The sequence below is a fragment of the Candoia aspera genome, chromosome 4 (genome assembly GCF_035149785.1).
Source record: "Candoia aspera isolate rCanAsp1 chromosome 4, rCanAsp1.hap2, whole genome shotgun sequence".
Classification (NCBI taxonomy): Eukaryota; Metazoa; Chordata; class Lepidosauria; order Squamata; family Boidae; genus Candoia; species Candoia aspera.
The window spans coordinates 51,794,531-51,817,528 of record NC_086156.1 but is presented as its reverse complement, the minus strand read 5'-3'; the positions used below and the strand labels follow the sequence as shown (position 1 = coordinate 51,817,528).

The 22,998-nt window shown below is 38.1% G+C and overlaps 1 protein-coding gene across 1 annotated transcript in view; it reads right to left on the bottom strand.

Annotated features, from left to right (window-relative positions):
• The window catches only part of MYRIP (myosin VIIA and Rab interacting protein), a 118,489-nt gene that overhangs the window by 71,045 nt on the left and 24,446 nt on the right, over window positions 1-22,998 (bottom strand). Inside the window, exons 2-3 of the mRNA XM_063304134.1 lie at window positions 22,597-22,753; window positions 566-787 (exon numbers count right to left, since the gene is read on the bottom strand). Of these exons, the coding sequence (XP_063160204.1) occupies window positions 566-787; window positions 22,597-22,706 (332 nt within the window). The 5' untranslated portion in view covers window positions 22,707-22,753. The remainder of the gene's footprint in view (window positions 1-565; window positions 788-22,596; window positions 22,754-22,998) is intronic.

The following is a 22,998-nucleotide window of genomic DNA, read 5'->3' as shown; positions in this document are numbered from 1 at the left end:
GTAACACTTAGCCAAACACTATATTCTAAAAATAAATTTCAACTGGCTCACAAAATTCCAGAAAATATAAGAATTGGCTCTTGCAAAATGGTGTGAACCAGCTTCAGTACACCACTGCATACAGTTGCACTATAATTCAAACAACACACAGCAGAGAATTCTGGCAATCTATTTTTTTTTCTTCCCTATCTTCTTTTATTTATCTTTTTGTGCTTGATCATTGTTGCCAAGTCCCCCTGCCTTATGAAGTAGAGAGGTGTTTAACTTCGACTTCCTAAAACCATGACACTGAGACATCAGCTCATCAAAGTATCTTGAAAACAAGGCACAATTAAAGAAGAAAGCAAATCATTTGCTTCATGAAGAAAAGCAAAATCTTCGGAAGAATTAATATGATTTACCAGAGAGGATATGGACTAACAGCACCATGGGAAAATACCATATTCCTGGAGTACTGAATGTGTCTTTTCATGTGACATTAGTGTTAATGACTTGTAATGATGGGGGAAAAAGAAGTCAGAAGGCATCAGATTAGTCATATACTTGTATCACAATATGCACTCACCTAGCTTGCTGACACATGTTGCAGAGCCAAGCTTTCTCCTTCCTCTGATAAGAGCTGCAGTTCTTGCAGATGTTGTATTTGCAGTCTTGGCACTGTCGTTTAGTATTGATGAGAAAAGTAAAAGGGGAGCAGCAACGCATGCAACAACGCTCATTAAACCTCTGCTGCTTCGAAAGGATGCTGCACTTGTTTCCCTCTTCATCAAGCTTCTGCTTCATTTCACTGGAGTCCCAAAAGAAAGGAAGGAAATTAAAACATAGTTAAAATAACACTGTACTTAGAGGGAAGTGTCACTCAGTTCTCTATTGCCTGGACAAACTCCTCCCTCCAACAAAATAAACTGACTTTCCCTCCACTAACTTTTCCCAGGATGGGCCTGTGCCTACTTCTCACCTCCGTCAATACTAGCTCTCCTATTAGAAATGGAAAAAGCAACCAAAAACAACAGCATTTTTCTCCATTTTGTCCTGTTGGCCTCCTCCTTTTCTTATACTTTCTGATCATTTAAACTATAAACTCACTGCCTTACACTTCTCTTCCATTTTTCATACCTCCCCATCTTTATTTTTCTTCCATTCTGGAGTGGACATTGAGGAAGAAAATGCACATTTGACATTTCAGTGCATCAAATTGCTTGGTTTTTTGCAATATTTATCACAGGATGTTTTGAAGGATTCAGAAATAAAACACTTCTTTACATACAGTATATAATTTCTTGGGAACTGATTAAATGTTTTTGCAAACAAAGCTTTAGGAAGGAAAGTGTCAATTTATCAATTTTGTTCATTTTATAGCAGCATGACCACACAGAATACTATGCTACTTCTTGAACTATTTATTCCTATTATAGAGAGATTTTCAATTTAATGTTATGCACTTTCATTCTTCTTGCATTCTGAGGCATAAAATCTAATTGTATCCTTTTCCCTACCCTAAGTAATATACCACCATTCCAATTCAGTCAAATTATTGAAGACTTATAGAAGAAATATACAGTATGTAAAATGTCAACTATCCCCAGTATATCAGTGTATAGATTTTTTGCTAAATAACAAATTATAAAAAATCAACAAAATAGTTTCAGCAAACTATTTTAATAGGTATTCCTTGGCTGAATTAATGAAAAAAAAATCCAACTAACACTGAATATATTAATTTACTACACAAAGAAACCCATATCTAAGGCCATCTAATATAGGTAGCTTATTTGAAATTATTCTATGAAGTAATTCATTCTCTATGGATGAGTTCAAAGAAATATCTAGTCCAGCCACTTTCTCCCACAGAGACAAAGAAGATACTTGTGATGGTCCTGGTCCTTAGTTATTATTTCAGAGTCTCTCAATCACAAGCCATCAAAAGATATGGAAGAGTTCTTTATTAATACAGGTGATCAGTCCAAGGCAAAGATCAGACTAAGGAAAGCCCACACAATTGCTGTTACAAATATCCCAGTACTGGCCTGTCATGGTTCCTGTTCCAATGTTCCTGGCAAACATCGTAACGGGTTCCCATGCCATGGGGCTGACACGAGTTCTTGTACGGGAGGGGGCTGCTCCTGTTCCTTGTACCAGGCTGCGATGTGAGGAGTGAAGAATGAGGAATGCATGTTTGGGTTATCTCGCCTTGTCAAGGATGTTTCCCGCAGACTGGCAGGAACTGTTAGGGGCACCTGTGGACATGGAACTGTACTGACTTTGGGGGGAGGGACCAGGAGTTGCTTGGGGTTTTATTGGGAGACATCCCGCGCTTTCACTATTCTCAGCTTTGCTTGTGATCCTGCATACTATTCATTATTAAATCAGATATCCATGAAAACCTTGTGTGAGTCTGATGGTGATTTTGAATAGGCAATCATTACATAAAGCTGAGAATCCTATAAAACTGTTAGCTCCTACCAAGAACCACTTCTTGTGAGGGATTATAGCTAATGATGGCTGAATTGCAAATGAGTGCCAAAGGACCCAAGGAGCCCACCAGCTCAACTCCTGAACCTGCAACTGGGAGCAGAAGGCAAGACACTTCCTCAGAGCTGTCTGCTGCCCTGAACCCTCCAAAAGAGTTGTCGGATACAGAATCAGACTTGGGGGAGTCAGAGAGCAGTGGGGTGTTGAGGGTGGAGTCAATTAGCAAGCTAATTGTCTTGGATGAGGTGGATGACCCACAGCCGGGGACAGCAGGGACATCCTGGAAGTACCAATTCCTGCTGACACCAGAGAAGGAATCCACCACACTGTTGATGGATGGGACACCAGGATGGCAGGTGAGAGGGGACTCCCTAACCCCCCAGAGGCTGGGAGTGCTAGAGGCAAAAATGGAATCCCTGGAGTATTTGTTAAAGAATCTGTCCATGTCGATGGAGAGTCAGGGGAGACGAGGGGAGGATACCCATTAGCAGCCTTCTCCCTTACCTCTCCCGAGGCTGGCAGCTGATCGGGGACGGAAGCCTACCAGGGATGGGTCCCCGCCGTGCAGAGCCTGGTCTTCCGTATCCCCACCGCACAGGGCCAGACCTTCTGTCACTTGGAGTGACAGCCCCCAGGCGGCTACAGGACCGGGTCCAGCCAGGGGAGGAGTGAGACACTTTTAATGGAGACCCGATGAAGCTGTCATTCTTTCTGACCAATGCCAAGAGTTATATGAGAGAATTTGGTGCATGCTTCCCCACAGAGGAATTCAAAATTAACGCAATTGCCACCAACCTCAAGGGTAGAGCAGCAGACTGGTATGTCCAACTACATGATGCTGATTCCCCTGCTCTAGATAGCTTCGATGATTTCCTGTGGGTGCTGAAGCTGCACTTTGAGGACCCGCTGGCTAAGGAGTGGGCCAAGAGCTCTCCCAAGGCCAGATGTCGGTGGATTATTATGCGTTAGAATTTAAGGCACTAGCTGGCAAAATCACTGATTGGTCAGTCAACCCTGATCAAATACTTTAAAGAGGGCCTTCACAGAGACATTCTGAGGTGGGTGTTGGGTAGAGATGACCCCACCTCGCTATATGATTGGATATGCTTGGCTGGGAAGGCTGAGAATGCCAGATATACATTGTATACATTTTTTTTTTTTTACAAACCCGTAAACCTGAGAGAGTTCACCCGATGGCCAGAGGCTCCAGGAGTGAGGCTATAGCTGTTAAACAGAGCCCCAAGCCCTGGGACAAAGAGACGGAGCACTGCTATGCCAGGGGTCAGTGTCTTCGCTGTGGGAAGGAGGGGCACCATGCAGTTGAATGCCCAAGAGGAATGGATGGGGAAAATATGACCCTGTAGATTCTTGTGTACCAATCAGTAAGTTTTTACTTCCTTCTCATTTATCTGAATTTAGAGAACATAACTGTTACTGTAATGGTGGAGTGGAAGGTGATAACAAATAACAAAAGAGTTTTGGAAACACTGTTTGAGTGCAATCTAAGGATAGATGGGAAAACAAACTGCGACCATATTTAGACAAAAAAGGTCCTGCAGGAAGGGAAAATAAGTAATCTGGACAGAGAGTTATAATTAGTCTTAAATAAAATTACATTTTATTACAGATGGACCTCATTATCTGCGAGTTTGTTATTTGCAGATTTACGTAACTGTAGTTGATAAATATACCAGGGCCAACAGTTTCATATATAAGCAGTTTCTGGCACAGCCTGAAAATGCATAAGTAAACGCATAAAAGTATGAAATCTGGCATACAATCCCCCAAACTGCAACATTTTAACTTTATATGGCCTTCCAGTGAGCAAGCACATGGTGAAAAGCTCTGCTTCCACTCCACTCAATTTCCCAGCAATTCAGGTGATCTGCAGGTGATCTTACTGCATATTACAGTATGTCTTCCTCAGTAATGGAATGAGCAAACAGTTATTGGAATAGCTTGGCTGACCGAGCTGGCAAATGGGCACAAAAGTGTTGCCCTTGAGCAAAAAGGTGAAGCTGCTGATCATGTTGGCTCAAGTGACAACGTGTCACGTATTACAGATTATTATGGTACCACACCATAAAGAAAACTCAAGCCAGTATCCACATGAGTGGGGTGTTTGGCATACCCTAGAGTCTGAGGATGATGTTCCATCCACATGATCCCCACCCAGAACAGATGGAAAAGCTCTAATCCTATGAATAGATGAGCAAGGCTGGAAATATGTGCCACTGAGTAGACTATGAAAAATCCATTAAGCAGCATTGCCACTTTAGATGTGGTTTATAATAGAGGCTGCTGAATGAGGTTGCCAGGCAAGTAGAAGTTGGTTTGAACGAATCACCGCTCCAGCCTCCAGCTGGCAGGGGAAGTTGTATCAGTGGACCATGAGGTATCATAAAGATATTCAGCAGGGTTCTGGCAGCTGTTTGGTTTCAAAATGCATAGACCAGAACAGCAATGCTGATGATACTGGCCTGTTCTAGAAACAGATGCCATCCTACTTGCTTATCAGCAAGCAAGAAGCAAGGTAGCCAAGGAATACCTCATTCTTCTGCGGTGCATCAGTCTGCAGAGGATTGTGTGATCAAGCCATACTCCTACCCTGGTGATCATTTTGGCCATTTTCCAGTACTTCAGAACCTAGTCTCCCAATTCGCAGAGGCTTAAAAATTCGTTATCTGCATTTTTGTTATCCATTTTGTTAAAAATCTGTTATCCACTGGAACATAACCCCCATAAACAATGAGGTCCCCTGTATTTCTGTGAAGAATACATGGAACTGGTCTTTCTATGTTAGTTGAGAATTGATTAGATAAAATTAAGCAAGAATAAGACTACATAATGTTGATTTTCCTCCCTTTTTTCTTCTTCCTCTTTATCTGTTTTTTCCTTCAAGACTAGTATAAAGGATTGTCTTTCCCTTTCCATTGTTTTCATTTTCCTTTGTCTGGTGCACAGAAGATAGTCCATTAATGATTATTTCTCTTAGGGACTGATTGCTAGCTACACAGCAAAATGCTTAAAATATTTAAATTTTTTGATACTATGAACTTCCACATGCAGCAAAATATAAATTAAAAAATTTCAGCATTAACTTTTTGAAATATATGCCTTTTAAGTTAAGCCTTTTTTAAAAAAGGAAGAACAGGTCAGGAGAAGAGAAGGGAAAAAAATATATAAAGCCCGACTGTGAAAATAGAAACCCTGCAATTCAAAATGTTTTCCTGTAGCCAAGGACATAAAGATATAAAAAGGAAATGCTTATTTAGGAACTAGAGATTAAAAATAAAGTTTAAAAGCCTCAATACAATACATGGACATGAACATTTTTAATCCTCCAAAATAACTTCACCAGAAATTTAATGAAAACGTTTCTCAAGTTCCACAATATTATGAAATGATCTGTGAATGTTCTTTAATAATTTCAAAACAAGGATGACTGGAAAGCTGAACATTCTTCTCTTGAGCAGTATTTTTGCTGTAGCAAACATCTTTCTGCATAGGGAAAACACAGTATGAGACTTGCTCCCTCTCCAATCACTTGAATGGTTCAGGCCTTCTGTAGAATTTCATTCCTTGCAGCAAAGTCGAGGAACTTCACAATAAACGGCTGAGGCTTATCATCAGTGCCAAAAGAAAAAGTGTATGTGGAACGGCTTTTCAGTATCTGCTAATAATTTTTTAGCAAAGCTTTACTTTTTACTTTTTACTTTTTACTCTTTACTTTTACTTTACTGTTTAGTGCTTTCATAAAGACAACTTTTCTTTGCTTCTTTGTGGAGATCCACAGAGATGACTTATATGGCAACAGTTATAAAACTGTTTTACACCTAGAAAACAAAGTCAACATTAGAAGGAAATTCAAACTGCCTTAACTCCCTGGGGTATAAGAAGTAGGGAAGGGAAAACACACTTAAGTTTTCAAGATTCTGTTACTATACCAATAAAGTAGAGTTCCAATAAAACTTGTAGAGACTGTTTCCTGACTTGGACTACCTCAAAGGGCTGACATTCTTCTGGAATTCTAATCATACTTATATTGTCCCAGTGAGAATAATATTCCTGGGATGTTACTTTGTATTAATGATTTTATCAAAGTCAGTAAATAAACAGACCTATCCATGGACTTCCCATTTTCTTTCAACACCATTATATCTCTAAATCCATTTGCTCCTCAATTAAAACATTACTGTATCCTGTTCTAAATAGACTAGCAATTTCTAATATACATGTCAATCATATAGTTTTTTAATAGTTGATCAGGTGATGGTTGGTTGGCTGAAACTTACTCCTTTTTAAAGATATACCTGTATATAGTGATAGACAAGCCTCCATTTCAGGGATCTGAAAGGAGAAGTCTATGTTAAAATAGAGTCCCAAAGCCAGGGCCCACTAATCAATATTAATTTGTAATAGTTCAGTGAGAATCATCTGTCTCCAATAGCCTTTCCATTTTAACTTAGATATCTTGTAGGGGAATATTAGTGGCCAGTCACTAATGTATTCTTAACTTGGCTTAAAGGTTAATAGTTGAGTCATTCCCACAAATTGTTCAATACTGTTTCTCTCAGGTGTTGGTAGGATTTTTTTGTATTAAGTAAAGCTTTTTAAGAGGACTCAATCAGAAATCAGCAAGGGTCCATAAAGATTCTTTTCAGTAATAACAGTTACACATGACTAAAATCCCATGAAATTTAACCAATTATTCTGTTATGACAAACATTATTCAAGCTTGTGGCAGTCTCCAGTAATTCAATGATATTAAAATGAGTTATACAATGGAATGTCACACAAGAATTTTACATTTTTTTTCTTTAGATAGTAAGAGGTACAGCACTGCAGCAGTAATTTAGTAAATTTTACTAGCGCACTTATCTCTACACTAAAAAATTGGTGAACTCTTTCTCCTTCTCCTTCTATTATTCAATGATGATGATGATGATATTTATAGATGAGTAAGTTGTGCTGGCTTTGAGAGCCCCATCTTCTCCCAAACAAGTTTTGAGGATAATGATCCTGGGCAAGGTATTCCCTTTCTGTACTACACTACCCATTACAAAAAGCTGCACCATGTCAGGCATGAAGGAAGCAGGCTCACAGGCAAGCTCAGCAAGGACAAGACCCTGCTATTACTGTCAGTGGTGCACCACTCTTTTGGTCATCCATTACCTTTTTGGTTATGCTACATAGAGCTATCCTGTAGTATTATAATTCAATACAAAGAAGTTACAGTTTATATATGTGGGATTTGCAATATTGGGTGTTGAAGATCCAGATCTCATGGCACTGACTCTTCAGCACTTCATGACCTACTGATCCCAAGGGGGCAGTAGGGTGTAGGCAGAGAATTAAGGATTTATTCTGTGTTATTTCTTAATCTATTATTCTGACTGCTGAGTTGGGCTCAGCCCAAGAACAACATAGAATCAATCCAGCCAAATTCAGTTCTTTATTTGCTTACATTGTATAGACAGAATCTTGCCAGACTAAACCTGCATTACTCTAACCTAATGAATATACCCTGGGAGATTCTAGGGAGTGGCTCTGCTAAATCTCTTCCTCTTCCCATGATCCAACTCAGGACTGTGTTGTCTCTTGTCTTGCCCCCCTCCTTGGAATGCGTTCCCTCCTTCCTGAGAATCTGCTGTGTTACTGAAGTCTATCACATCACCTTCCCCTTCGGAGACATATTCCATCACTGCTATTTGTCTAAAGATTAGCAATTCATTGCTAATCTGAGGTCACTTACTTCTGCCTTTCTTTCCAAGCACAGAGCATAAACTCTTGGACTTTCCTTCTGGCAGCATGCAACTACCTAATTCTGTAATATATGATATTTGAGGAAGCGTCCCACCCCAATTACATCTACCCATCCCATCGAATCTGGCAGAAAGGGTATGTTGTGGGTCCCATCTATGAAGAAGTGTCATCCAGCAAGACCCAGGAAGAGACCCTTTTCTGCCACAGTGCCTGCTCTTTCCCCCTGAGGTGAGACTGGCCCTGATCCGGTTGACCTTCCAGAAGAGCCTGAAGACACGGCTTTGTCATCTAGCCTGGGGATCCAATCATGTTAGCGAAGAGTTGTTAAATGGTTATATTTCTAGGAAATGAATGCTGCTCTCCCACAGATTATGTTTTTTATGATTTAGTAGTTTTATTGTTTTTAAAGTTTTTAATGATTTTTTGTGGGGTTTTTTGTGGTTGTCTTTGCATTGCTTTTTTGGCTTTTAACTCTGTAAGCTGCCCAGAGTTGCAGCAGTAAGATGAGCAGCTGTATAAATTTAATAAAGAAATAAAGTATTTCCAATCCCTATACTTTAATGTATTTCCTGTACATAAATGTCCTTTCTGTTATAATTATAAAACATGTTTCACTAATTCTTTTAATATAATTGCAGTTGTAAAAAAAAATACAAAAACAAATACAAAAACAAATTAAAAGAAAAATAGTAATATCCAAATTAATTTGTTATGAATAATACCAAAACTAAAAAGTATAGTAAAATAAACAGAAAAAAATATTTAAAAAATTAATATTCTAAATTGATATAAATAACCTAAATATATCATATATTCATTTAATAATGTATCAAATGGGGCATAAAAGTTGTCTATTGTAAAATATTATGAAATCTCTGCCAAAGGGAAATATATTGTGTCATCTTTGATTAGCAGAACAAATAGCATTTTAAACATTTCTTGAATCCTGTCTATCTAGGTAATAGTACTTTTCTAATCTTCAATATAATTTTCTTTGCTATTCCCCATTTCTGCTAAAACCAATATTCCTCAAAAACAGATTCCACAAGTTTGGAGTATAATTCAAAATAATATTAGCATCTTTAACTTGAAAACATTTACCATACATCTGTCATGATGTACTTCCAAAAAGAAACTAAAACCAGATATGACTATCACATGAGTCACTTTACATTCAAATTTCCTACATCCCCAATAGAGAAAATCTCCAATCCATCCTTTTGGATACATTCTTTATAGAATCAACGTAAAGTCTTTTGATGGATTAATTTCAAATTCAAATCCAAAGAAGCAAACTTAACATTTGTAAAAACTTGGATCCATTGCTGTTCCATTATGGAATATTCCAATTCTTTGTTCCATATTTCATAAATACCAGTAATTCCAACTTTAAAGGTATTTTTCAGAAATACCTATCTGTAGTTGTTGAAGATCCTTAAAATAATTAATACAAAGTAATTGATTTAAAGGCAAAACTGAAATACTTTGGCCACATAATGAGAAGACAGGACACCCTGGAGAAGATGCTGATGCTAGGGAGGGTGGAAGGCAAAAGGAAGAGGGGCTGAGCAAGGGCAAGATGGATAGATGATATTCTAGAGGTGATAGATTCATCCCTGGGGGAGCTGGGGGTGTTGACAACCAACAGGAAGCTCTGGCGTGGGCTGGTCCATGAAGTCACAAAGAGTCGGAAGCAACTAAACGAATAAACAACAATTGATTTGTAACTGTTCCAAACTCTGCCCTTACTTTCCAATAGAACATCTTGCCACCTATTTTTAAAGAAGGGTAGGAATTATTGCTGAGAAGACTTCTTTATTATTGCTGTGACAATATATGACTCAAGAGACAGTTGGCTTCATTTTTATGACAATGGCTGATAACTTGCACAGAAACAATTTAATGTAGACAATTCATTAGGAAATAATATCTAGTTTTCTACATGGAAAATACTTTGGTTAAAAGTCAAAATGCATTTAAAAATAAGTCTTGAGGTATAGCAAATGTAGGCTGTAGAGTCAGCACAATTTATATTGATAAAGTTTCCTCCATACTCCTCAAAGACATGATAAAAGCACAATAATGTGTGAAGAAGAACCCATAGAGGATATTTATCCATTAAAGACCACTTGACTTATAAATTCCTAAATAAACAATAAAATATCTCTATACTATTCACTTTTGTAATGTGCAATCAAAGAGTTCTTAGTGTTGCTAATAAATTTCTTCACTTACAGAGGTTACTATAACAGAATGCCTTGCAGCATACGTTAGTATTTTTAGAATCTACAGAATTATTAGCATTAATATCCTTCGGCTTACTCAAAGCCGTTAGCATCTTGAGATCATAAAACAGAAATGGATTGGAAATATAAACACTAAAATATAATTGATCTCACATCAACTTAATAGCATGTCAATGTTTCCCAGCTGTATTTGCTTTCCATTGCTTTGTAACTAATTCTAGTTGTAGAATTGTGCCATGGACTGAACACTCAAAATAGACAAATGATTAAAAAAAAACCTAGCATAAAAAAGGATTTTCAATATATAAAACTAGGAACAACTATTTTATTTTAATATTTCAGAACTTTGGAAAATACCAGGAAAATAATTGGATTGTTTAAAAAAAAATCACATACACTATATTTATTTTCTTTATGAAATTTATAAAAGTGCTTCATTCTTAAAAAGATTCTCCCTTTCTCTCTGCCAAGTTGTTTACCTCACTTTAAGTGGTTTTGTCAAAAAAAAATGTGTGAAGAAAAATGACTATGAATTAGTTAGCCAAACTTAACTTTCCACTGCACATTCATTACGCTACTGTATTTGCACAAACATGTAAAAACTGGGCAAACATGTAAAAACTGAAATGATCCTCAGTGATTAGGGTTACCAGACATCCAGCATGCCCTTTTGTTCTTACATCCTCTGCTTAGCGGGCATAGCCTTAAAATCAAATATTGTCTGGCTTTTTGAGTGTCTTTAAAAAAGAAAGTAATTCTGTTTTCAGAACGATAGTCATTCAAATTTTCATATACTGTGACCTTGTAAATTGTCTGCTTCTTTCTTTCCTCTTCCGTCCACAGACTCAACAGCCTTGTTGTTTATTCATTTAGTCGCTTCCGATTCTTCGTGACTTCATGGACCAGCCCACGCCAGAGCTTCCTGTTGGTCGTCAACACCCCCAGCTCCCCCAGGGACGAGTCCGTCACCTTTAGAATATCATCCATCCACCTTGCCCTTGGTCGGCCCCTCTTCCTTTTGCCTTCCACTCTCCCTAGCATCAGCATCTTCTCCAGGCTGTCCTGTCTTCTCATTATGTGGCCAAAGTATTTCAGTTTTGCCTTTAATATCATTCCCTCAAGTGAGCAGTCTGGCTTTATTTCCTGGAGGATGGACTGGTTTGATCTTCTTGCAGTCCAAGGCACTCTCAGAATTTTCCTCCAACACCACAGTTCCAAAGCATCGATCTTCCTTCTCTCAGCCTTCCTTATGGTCCAGCTCTCGCAGCCGTATGTTACTACGGGGAACACCATTGCTTTAACTATGCGGACCTTTGTTGTCAGTGTGATGTCTCTGCTCTTAACTATTTTATCGAGATTTATCATTGCTCTTCTCCCAAGGATTAAGCATCTTCTGATTTCCTGATTGCAGTCAGCATCTTCAGTAATCTTCGCACCTAGAAATACAAAGTCTTTCACTGCTTCTACATTTTCTCCCTCTATCTGCCAGTTATCAATCAAGCTGGTTGCCATAATCTTGGTTTTTTTGAGGTTTAGCTGCAAGCCAGCTTTTGCACTTTCTTCTTTCACCTTTATCATAAGGCTCCTCAGTTCCTCTTCGCTTTCAGCCATCAAAGTGGTATCATCTGCATTTCTGAGATTGTTAACGTTTCTTCCAGCGATTTTAACTCCACCCTTGGATTCCTCAAGCCCAGCATGTTGCATGATGTGTTCTGCATACAAGTTGAATAGGTAGGGTGAGAGTATACAGCCCTACCGTACTCCTTTCCCAATCTTAAACCAGTCCGTTGTTCCGTGGTCTGTTCTTACTGTTGCTACTTGGTCGTTATACAGATTCTTCGGGAGGCATACAAGATGACTTGGTATCCCCATATCGCTAAGGACTTGCCACAATTTGTTATGGTCCACACAGTCAAAGGCTTTAGAATAGTCAATAAAACAGAAATAGATGTTTTTCTGAAACTCCCTGACTTTTTCCATTATCCAGCAGATATTGGCAATTTGGTCCCTAGTTCCTCTGCCTTTTCTAAACCCAGCTTGTACATCTGGCAATTCTCGCTCCATGAATTGCTGAAGTCTACCTTGCAGGATCTTGAGCATTACCTTACTGGCATGTGAAATGAGTGCCACTGTTTGATAGTTTGAACATTCTTTAGTGTTTCCCTTTTTTGGTATGGGGATATAAGTTGATTTTTTCCAGTCTGATGGCCATTCTTGCATTTTCCAAATTTGCTGGCATATAGCATGCATTACCTTGACAGCATCATCTTGCAAGATTTTGAACAGTTCAGCTGGGATGCCGTCGTCTCCTGCTGCCTTGTTATTAGCAATGCTTCTTAAGGCCCATTCAACCTCACTCTTCAGGATGTCTGGCTCTAGCTCACTGACCACACCGTCAAAGCTATCCCCGATATTGTTATCCTTCCTATACAGGTCTTCTGTATATTCTTGCCACCTTTTCTTGATCTCTTCTTCTTCTGTTAGGTCCTTGCCATCTTTGTTTTTGATCATACCCATTTTTGCCTGGAATTTACCTCTGATGGTTCTAATTTTCTGGAAGAGGTCTCTTGTCCTTCCTATTCTATTGTCTTCTTCCATTTCTGCGCATTGCTTGTTTAAAAATAATTTCTTATCTCTTCTGGCTAACCTCTGGAATTTTGAATTTAATTGGGCATATCTCCCCCTATCACTGTTGCCTTTTGCTTTCCTTCTTTCTTGGGCTACTTCTAGTGTCTCAGCAGACAGCCACTTTGCCTTCTTGGTTTTCTCTTTCTTTGGGATGTATTTTGTTGCCGCCTCCTGAACAATGTTGCGAACTTCTGTCCAGAGTTCTTCCGGGACCCTATCTACTAAGTCCAGTTCCTTAAATCGATTCTTCGCCTCCACTGCATATTCCTTAGGAATATTAGTGAGCTCATATCTAGCTGATCTGTGCGTCTTCCCTAATCTCTTTAGTCTGATCCTAAATTGTGCAATAAGAAGTTCGTGATTGGAACTACAGTCAGCTCCAGGTCTTGTTTTTACCACCTGTATAGATGTCCGCCACCTTTGGCAGCAAAGGATGTAGTCAATCTGATTTTGGTGTTGTCCATCTGCTGAAGTCCATGTATAAAGCTGTCTCTTAGGTTGTTGGAAGAGAGTGTTTGTTATGCAGAGTGAGTTGTCTTGGCAAAATTCTATCAGCCTATGTCCTGCTTCGTTTTGTTCTCCCAGGCCATGCTTACCTGTAATTCCAGGTGTCATTTGACTGCCCACCTTAGCATTCCAGTCTCCCGTGATGAAAATAACATCTCTTTTAGGCGTGTTGTCCAGTAGGTGCTGCAGATCCTCATAGAACTGCTCTGCTTCAGCTTCTTCAGCATCTGTGGTTGGGGCGTATATTTGGATCACTGTGATGTTAGATGGCTTGCCCTGAATTCGAATTGAGATCATTCTATCGTTTTTTTGGATTGTATCCAAGCACTGCTTTAGCCACTTTACTATTAATTATGAAGGCTACTCCATTTCTTCTGTGGTCCTCTTGTCCACAGTAGTAGATCTGGTGGTCATTTGATGTGAAGTGACCCATTCCAGTCCATTTCAGTTCACTGACGCCCAAAATGTCTATCAGGTCTGAGATAGAGATAACCATGTTTTGCTAGTTACACCCAATCCTTAGAGGAGCCAGTGACGATGAGTGAGTGACACCGCAATTGCCACATTATGTTTACCATACAGCTAGTATGTACCACCATTTACTTTCTGGAGTCTCCACATCATGCCTTACTTTCTTGACAGTAGCTTATAAGTATTAGAAAAACTGTGGACTCTTAGGCAATTATGCCCCTCTATCATCAAATATATATTTCATTTGATAGGTTTAAGGATCTAAATGACCTGGGAGCAGGGGAAAATGTGCACAACTGAAGTAACTGAGAGGTCATGACATCGATGGTGCTTCATTACTGTCTATCATAAGAAGAATTCTTCAGAAATCTTGAAAATGTTCCCATGATAGCCAAGATGTTCACTTACTTGTTAAAGAGATAACTGTTTCAACAAAACCCAGCTCTGGTTGTTATCAATAATGTATGGCAAGATTTCCTATAATCATGCAGCACTTTGTTTTCACTAAAGAAAAAAGCAAAACAAAACAAAACAAAAAAAGGATTCCTACAAAACGGCCCTATATTGTGAACTAACTTCTTGTGAACTTACAGCAACAAATTTAATGGCAAAAATGTTGGCCTACTGCTATCAACACACTCAGACAAAGAGGCTCATTTTAGCAAACTGCCTTTCACTGTAAACACCACAATCTGCTAATCAAGTTGCTATTAATTTCTGGGTCCTACAAAGCTTTGTTTGCTGTTCTGTGTCTGTGTCTGTGTCAATTGTTTACTGTAGTTCTGGGGTTTTCAAAGAATTTTGCAGTGATTAACCAATTTTAGTTGTAGAGAACACCCATAACAGAGATGGAAAGAGGGCTGAGCAATCAAGTTCCATAGGGAATGAAAAATATCTAGGTTGGAGTCATATTTTGAACCTGATATACTGTATGCCTTGACAAATTTTCAACTTATATTTATTTTGATGAAGCTCGCATGGGAGAGAGAGGTTTAGCACCAGACAGGAAGACCATGAGTTCTAGTGCCACCATAAGCACAAAACCACCTGGGTGGCCTTGGGCCAGTCACTCTCTCTGAGCCCTATGAAACAGGCAAGGGCAAACCATTTCCAAAAATCTTGCCAAGGAAACTGCATGGATTAGTCCAGGCAGTTGCCAGGAGTCAACACTGACTTAAAGGCACCCCCTCCTTAAAAATAGCATGGGAGAATTAAGGATATATCTGTACAGTATTCCATTCTCCACTCATGAATCTGCAGCAGTCTGATAAAAATTTGTTACAGCAGGTCGCTCATTCCACTCATTCCTACAGGATTTTCCTTTAGCCCTGTCTCTACCCCTGACCTAAATTGCTTATGAAGGAGAAGGCAGTTCTAGCACCAATCTCAATGAGCCTACAGAAAGAAGGACTACAGAAAACTGTAAGAGAGGAGAAGACTGAAAAATTATAAGAGGAGAATCTGCTGCTATGAATGCACATATTAGAAAAGTGTATAAACAGTTTAAATGTGTAGTCTTGCATACTTTTTGTCCCAGTTACCTTGCCTTAGAAAGAATGAAATTGCCATGTTTCTTTCACAGTTGCAAGGCAAGAAGTTATTAGGACATTAATCAAAAATGTGCCAAGTCAGAAAAGCAGAAAATGGAACAACTTCATCACTTGAAATAAATTGTTTTTGTGCATCAGCCTTTTAAGTACATGTTGTGGAGAAAGGGCTGAAATCAATGTATTTTAAAGCTAGTTTATCTTAAAAGAAAAAGTCTGCAGTTTTATAAGAAATTCTTTAAATTCAAAGAAAATATTTAAACCAGTGACAATGAGGGTTTGGCCCTGGACCCAGAGATGTACAAGGGGTAAGACAAAATGGAGGCATGGGGCTAAGCCACTACAATGTCTGGCTACTGCTAAAGTCAAAGACCTGGCAGGTGCTATGAAACTAAAACTATAGCAAGAATATCTTTCTCCACTGTTACAGAAATATGCTTCTTCTTGTTGGAAGTGTTAGCAAATCAGCATGCCTCAATTAGCATGTAAATTGAGTTTGTTCCCAGGATGCAAATCTCCATGCTTGTTAGAGGAAACTGTTTGTTGCCACTCCCACTTCCTCTCTCTCTTCCTCCTTCATCATTGGAGAAGAAGCATGTTTTGCTTCTCTCTCCATCTTGGACCTAAAGCCATGTGGCTGCCACTTTCTTCCACACAGCTCTTAGCAGCTATAGGGCTAAGAGATCACTAATTATAGGTAAAGAACAGAAGAAACAAGGAACTTCATTTTCCACCAAAGATGAATGTAACTAGACCAAAGAATAAAGTCAGTAAAACTCGTTTTTCAACCTACTCTGTGTAAGCATGTGATTCTTTATGCTTGGGAGGGCTGAATGTGTAAGATCAGTAACCTGTGTTTCTCTGATGTGCTCATTAAAGCTATCTAAGATAATATTCTTTTTCTGTGCACAGCTCCTATTCTTTGTTAAACTCTGCTCCATTAGGTGGTTCTAGCAGGCCACTAATGGCTTCACTTCTAATGTCCTAAATGTGAAAACAACTACAGCAGAGAGCCCTCTAGCAGTCTCTTACATGGAAGTCTATGAAACAGTAATACTATATCTCATATTTTCTGCCTAGAGCAACATGAGATTAAAAGTAAATACTGTAATTCTAAGGTTGATTACAGTTAATGTTCAATGGCCAAGCAACTTTACAAATTGTTTTCTGTGACTAAATTGTTTCCAAGTGACTAAAACTGTAAATAAAGAATACCTGCAGCTGTTAAAATTATTTTCTATTTACCACAAACTCTGTTATTCACAGACTTTTAAGAGCCTTTGTGCAGAAAAGCATTTACAGCCTCCATAAATCTATTTATTAAGTTTATACTTAGCCAGTCCATCAAAAACTGGACAGTTGTTGTTGTTTATTCGTTTAGTCGCTTCCGACTCTTCGTGACTTCATGGACCAGCCCACGCCAGAGCTTCCTGTCGGTCATCAGCACCCCCAGTTCCCCCAGGGATGAGTCCGTCACCTCTAGAATATCATCTATCCATCTTGCCCTTGGTCTCTGGTTGTACTGATCCATTTAGTTTTCACGGCAAGAATACTGGGGTGGGTTGCCATTACCTTCCCCAGGGATCGCATTTAGTCTGACCTCTCTGTCATGACCTCCCCATCTTGGGTGGCCCTTCACGGTTTAACTCAGGGCATCACTGAGGTGCTCAAGCTCCAGCACCACGACAAGGTAATGATCCTTTGCTGAAGTATACTTAGCCAGTCCATCAAAAACTGGACATTAGAAGACATAAATGAATAATTTCATTTTAAGTTTTCTTTGTAATATAGAATTGATAGCTTGGCTTTATTTTAAAAAAAAATCTTCAGGGACATTTTAGAGAAACAACAAATGCTAACAGACAGTTTGTCACTTGTCAAGCTATTTTTAAACTTAGCACTATCTATTTACAGTACTTTCAGACAGACTGGTAGAATTCTGTTTTACTTGTAGGAGGGAAGCAATCTCATTGTTTTTGGGAGTGTTAAGCATTTAATAATAATTTAGGACACACTGTACTTAGATATTGAAAATAATAAGTAAGCAAGATTTGTGTTTCAGAAAGCTTATACATAAATATGGCTATTCTAGAGAAAACACTCCTAATACAATAAAGTTTAATGATCAGATTTAACTGGAACCATTTAAGTAGGCCAGTTTCACTAGCAGAGGAATGAAGAAGCAGGTGGAAGGAAGAGCAGCAGCTACAGAGAACTAGATAATGGCTATTATTAAAATGCTATTCAAGTCCCCACTTTACACTGCCCACTGGTAGTATAATAAGAAGTATCCTGTGACTGAAGGGTTATCTTGTCTAAATCAGATTTAAAGAGAAAAATATCAGAATTTTGGTCAAAGAAACTGTTCTTATATAAAATCTTAAGTTATCCAGTATGAAAATGAATAATACACCTGCTGTAGGGCTAGCAAAATCAAGTTCTAAATACATAATTAAATATTGATTTTGTATTATAACTATTTATTATCCACAAGTATGCTACATCCTATTAGCTAATAAAAAAGTGATTTGATTCAAAAAAAAAATTGAACAACTGCACACATACAATTTCTAGGGTTGTGCAGCTGGAAAAGATTCTTCGCAGTGCATCTGATTGCAATATATATATATATATATAAAATCTGTCTGCAACTCTTTAAACCACTGTTTTTTTTTCTCAGGATCATGCAGTTGCCCTCTGCAGTAGCCATATCATCCCTGGAAAAGGTGCAGCTGCTTTAAAGAATGGCAGATAGGGGCATGCAAATTGAGGGTCTGTGCCCTGAGGATGCGGACAACCGGGCAAAGTAGTGTTTCAGGATCCGAAAAGCAGACCCCACGATAATGGAAAAATGCTAGGAAGGAGGAGGAGGAGGAGATAGTAGGGGCTATGTTTGCTCCCTGAAACTCCAAAGCAATTTTTTGAAATCAGAACTGAACTACTGCATAATCCTATTAGTTTCTATAATTCAATGTTTTGTTTTCCGAAGAAATACTTTTTTACAGAAGCTACACCATATTCGTTCTGAATGTGTAATGCTTCACATATCTGAATCACTGGCACATTTCCTTTCTTTACTCCAACTTCATAGTTTTCTTCTCTAGTTAATTGCCTGGTGTTCACTCTTGAATTCTAAGTCCCTTCAGTTATGTATTCTTGGAGAAAATAATTCTATATGGTTGCTAAGAATCAACAATTTGATGGCACATAATCAGTTAGGAATATAGCAGTGTTTAGACATAGATATAAAAACTATTCAAATTATATGTATATAATAAATATAAATCTATCACATGATGCCTAGAATGGTACAGTTCTATTGCAAAAAGCAAAAATAAAATTAATATTTTAGTAATTGATTCTGTCCTAACAGCCAGGAACCACGCTGAGACAAGGAACAGGTCTCTAGTGTTTTATTGCTGCTACATAACAGGAAAATCCTAACAAACTAAAGAAGCGTGGGAAAAACCCAGACATATAAACCCCAAAGGTTAAGGCGGGCCCGATCTGTGCCTCTTAGAATGGCTACCTAATTCCTCAGTGCTACGCATGCGCTTTACAGCCTGGATGGGAGCCCCCTGCTCGCCATCCGTACTCATGACAGATTCAGTATTTAATACAAACTGTAAAACTTATTAATAGATATTTATTTTATAATAAAATAATTTTAATGTAAACTTCAAAGAATCAAATTATTTCATTTGACGACTCCCTAAACATTAAATATTTCATTAGGAGTTCCTTTTAATATACACATTTTCTACATTCCAGAACATTTATGCACTAGTTAGAAGAATAAATCAAACAGGTGAGTCCTAACCTGTAGTCTAAAACAAGGAAATCTAGTCGTCATCATCATCATCATCAACATAATTATGTTTATTACAGCCCTAAGGCCAGACACAATAAAACTATACAATAGCAACAATCTTACATTAATACATATACAGTATATAAAACAAAAGCAATTAGTATACTACAATCCAAAATTAATTAAGAATGAAAATACTAAAATAAGTTGAAATAAAATACTATGTTAAGAAATTCTAAATCTAAGTGATGGCACAGTGTATTGTGCAGATGGTAGCACAAAACTGGGCAACCTGGGAGGATATTTTCAGGTCCAAAAGAAGCAGCATTAGATAGAAATCACTCTCCCTGCCTGGAAATTTCTTCAATAATGGATATATAAGGATCTGTCTACAGTCCTTATATAGAGAATATAACAACATAAGGCTTAGGGTTTCCATGCTTCCTTATCCTGGAATGCTCATTTTCTGTACCGGGCAAGTGTTGCACAGCGTATCTCATCAGCTAGTGTAAGATTCTACCGTTCCAAAGGAGCCCATTATATTCCTGCAGCTTGCAAGGTCTTTCAAGCTAAGGTAGTCCCTCAGCTTCTCTATGGCTCTCACATCTGCTCCCTTGCTAAGCTCAATTCTATTGAAACCATTCAGAATAAGTTTATTAGAGCCATATTGATGGTACCAAAAAGTATCAAAAATGCCAGCCTACTGGTAGAAATAGGTATAGTTTCATTGGATGCCAGAGCATGGTTCCTTCTTCTTACCTTCTGGCTAAAGTTAATTATGTTGCCTATAGGTTTAGCCCTATTAATATTTAGAGGTCATTTTAAGTCATCTTGGCTAAAAAAAGCCTTAGACAAAATTGAATTGCTGGGCTTCTCTATGGAAAGTCTGTGCTCGTTAGGATTTGATACTGCTAGAACCGCTCTGAAACAACGAATCTGGGATATAGATCTCCAAACAAATTTACAGTAAGTAAGGTGCTACACCCCAATATCTGTCATTTTCTTCCGGAAGGGTTTGTTCCAGCTTATTTATCATCTATCACAATTTTGAAATTTCGTAAAGCTTTCATTTTAGCCAGGCTGGATGCAATGCCCTCAGCAGTCCTTTCTGGACTTTTAAGGGTATGCCTATGCACCTTTGGTTATGTCCATGTAGTCCACAAGAGTACCTCATCTGTATTATGTTACTTCCTGGCAAAATGAAGGGGTTGTATATGCACCTGTATGCAGAGATGGCTGGAACATGCTTTCAGAGCAGCTGCCCAAGCCTTGCAAAAGAGTCAGTGGCTTTAATGATCTATAGGAAAATGCTTTCCCCGTGCTTTTGTATGTTTCAAAGCACCTTGAAATTGAAATAAGACTTTTGAGTAAGCACATTTAAGATCACACTGTAAAGAGAGTAACTGCACATTAAGTTTTCCCTATTCAACTATATTAAAACTTGCGAAGTAGTGTGATAAAGGCTCAAGTCCACCTGCAGCCATGGAAACTCATTGGGTGACTTTGGGCTAGGTACTCTTAGCTCAGCTTACCTTACATGGTTACTGTGTGGACAAACTGAAGGGAAATTCCCATGTAATCCACCATCAACTTCTAGAGGGAAGGTAGAATACACAAGTAATGTAATTACAGTGGACTGTAATTAAAAGGGCCCCAATCTGTGGATTTCCCTGCTTCTTTTCTCCTTCCACTGATGCCAGGAAAGGAAGCACCACATGCATGCTTACTACATGATCAGAGGCAAGAAAAAAAAGAACATGGAATGTACACAGTTTACAAAAAAACACTTGGGATTTTTTATTATCAGAATATCACCATGCCTACAAAACATTCTATCTGTCCAAGAACTCAGCATTGATTAATTTAATATTACTGAATGAAGAAATGACTAAGTCAGTTACTTAGGAAAATCTGGTGGAAAGCTGCAACATCTTTGGTCTCCATATGCTGCATGAGTATGGCCCTAATGGGTTGATTAAGGCAATGTACAAATGTGATGGTATTTACAATAAATCTGTATTTCAACACCTAATCAGGAATAGCATTAAACAAAGTATGGGGCTTAGGGTCAGAATCAAATACTTGTATCATTGAAAGACAACAAATGAACATTGTTATTTCATGTGAGTTACATAATGAAAAAGCAACATAAAGGAACTAAATTTACTGCATATCTTTTCTTTTTAAAATGTGTAACCAATTTCTGAAAACCCTAAAGAGCTAATGATGTACCTGTGACATAGTGTCACAAAAATTGTCTATCTTCTAACCTATGGATAAACTTAAAGATCTATTGATAAATGTAAATGGTCCCTAGAATCAGTACATCCCATTTTAAGCATATACAAATGGTATAGTAATAGATAATGCTTACTACAATCATGCTTATAGATATGCTATATATCTTTATAATTTCAGACAGACAGCAAGATTTGTTGTTTCTGTGGAGTCCTGCATTTTTATTCCCATGATCTTTTATAACAATTAACATACCATTTGGGTGCAGCATGCACTAAGGACGATATCAAACATTCAGCAATCTACACAAGTTTGCTATTAAGTGGACAGCAGAAGGGGAATTACTGCACAACTTATCCCCAACTGCTGATAAATGTACATATATAAGGACATGTGTTTATTTGCTATATTTTGTCTCTGAGGCAGGGGAAGGGGAGAGAGAGAGAAATCTTAGGTATAATGTAATGGGTAAAGAAGTCCTAAATAACTTAAGGAGTACCTTAGGGAAAACAGGGTACATTGCTTAGGCCTCTAAGAAATTATTACTGTATACATGTCAGGTTCCAGGAACATAGAGGCATAAGGAATTATACTGGTGGTAGCAGCAGCTTTCTGATCCAGCTTGAATGATTAGCCTCTTTGAAACGCTTGATGCAATAATATGAACTGTTAGGACATATTCCTGTGAGCGAAAACAAAATATTTGTGCAGAAAGGAAGAGTTAACTCATTTATTTGATGCCAATTTAATAGTACAAACCTTAGAATCTGATTGCAGTTTACTGGGTTGTTTTTGTAAGTGTCTGAAAAAGAACTTAATTTGCAATGCAGTATGTTCAGACTGCAAAGTCATGGAATGCATAACAATGAATGAACAGTTTTCTCATTTATATGTTTGTCTCAATACTTACTTCAGTCGATCTTCTTCTTTTTTGCGGAGGGTAAAGTCTCGTTGGACCACCTGAAGAACATGTTCAGCTTCATCATCAGTCAAGCCAGACAAATCTAGCTTTCTCCTCATATTTAGTTACCTTCAGTGAGATCCGTTAACAAAAGTATCTGAAACTCCTAAAACAAATAAAGAGAAGGATGGAAGACAGAAAATACTGCAATTACTGTATTGTTTTCTAAAAACTGTATTTTAAAACATTGGCAATATTTGAATTTCATACTGTCCAGGAATGAAGACAATAACTAAATATAATTCATGAATTAGAGAACCGTGCTTAGAATCATTTTAATTTCAGACCGATGTAAACTAAGATGCTAGTTATATCATTAGTTATATTAGCATATTTTGCAGAGATTTAAAT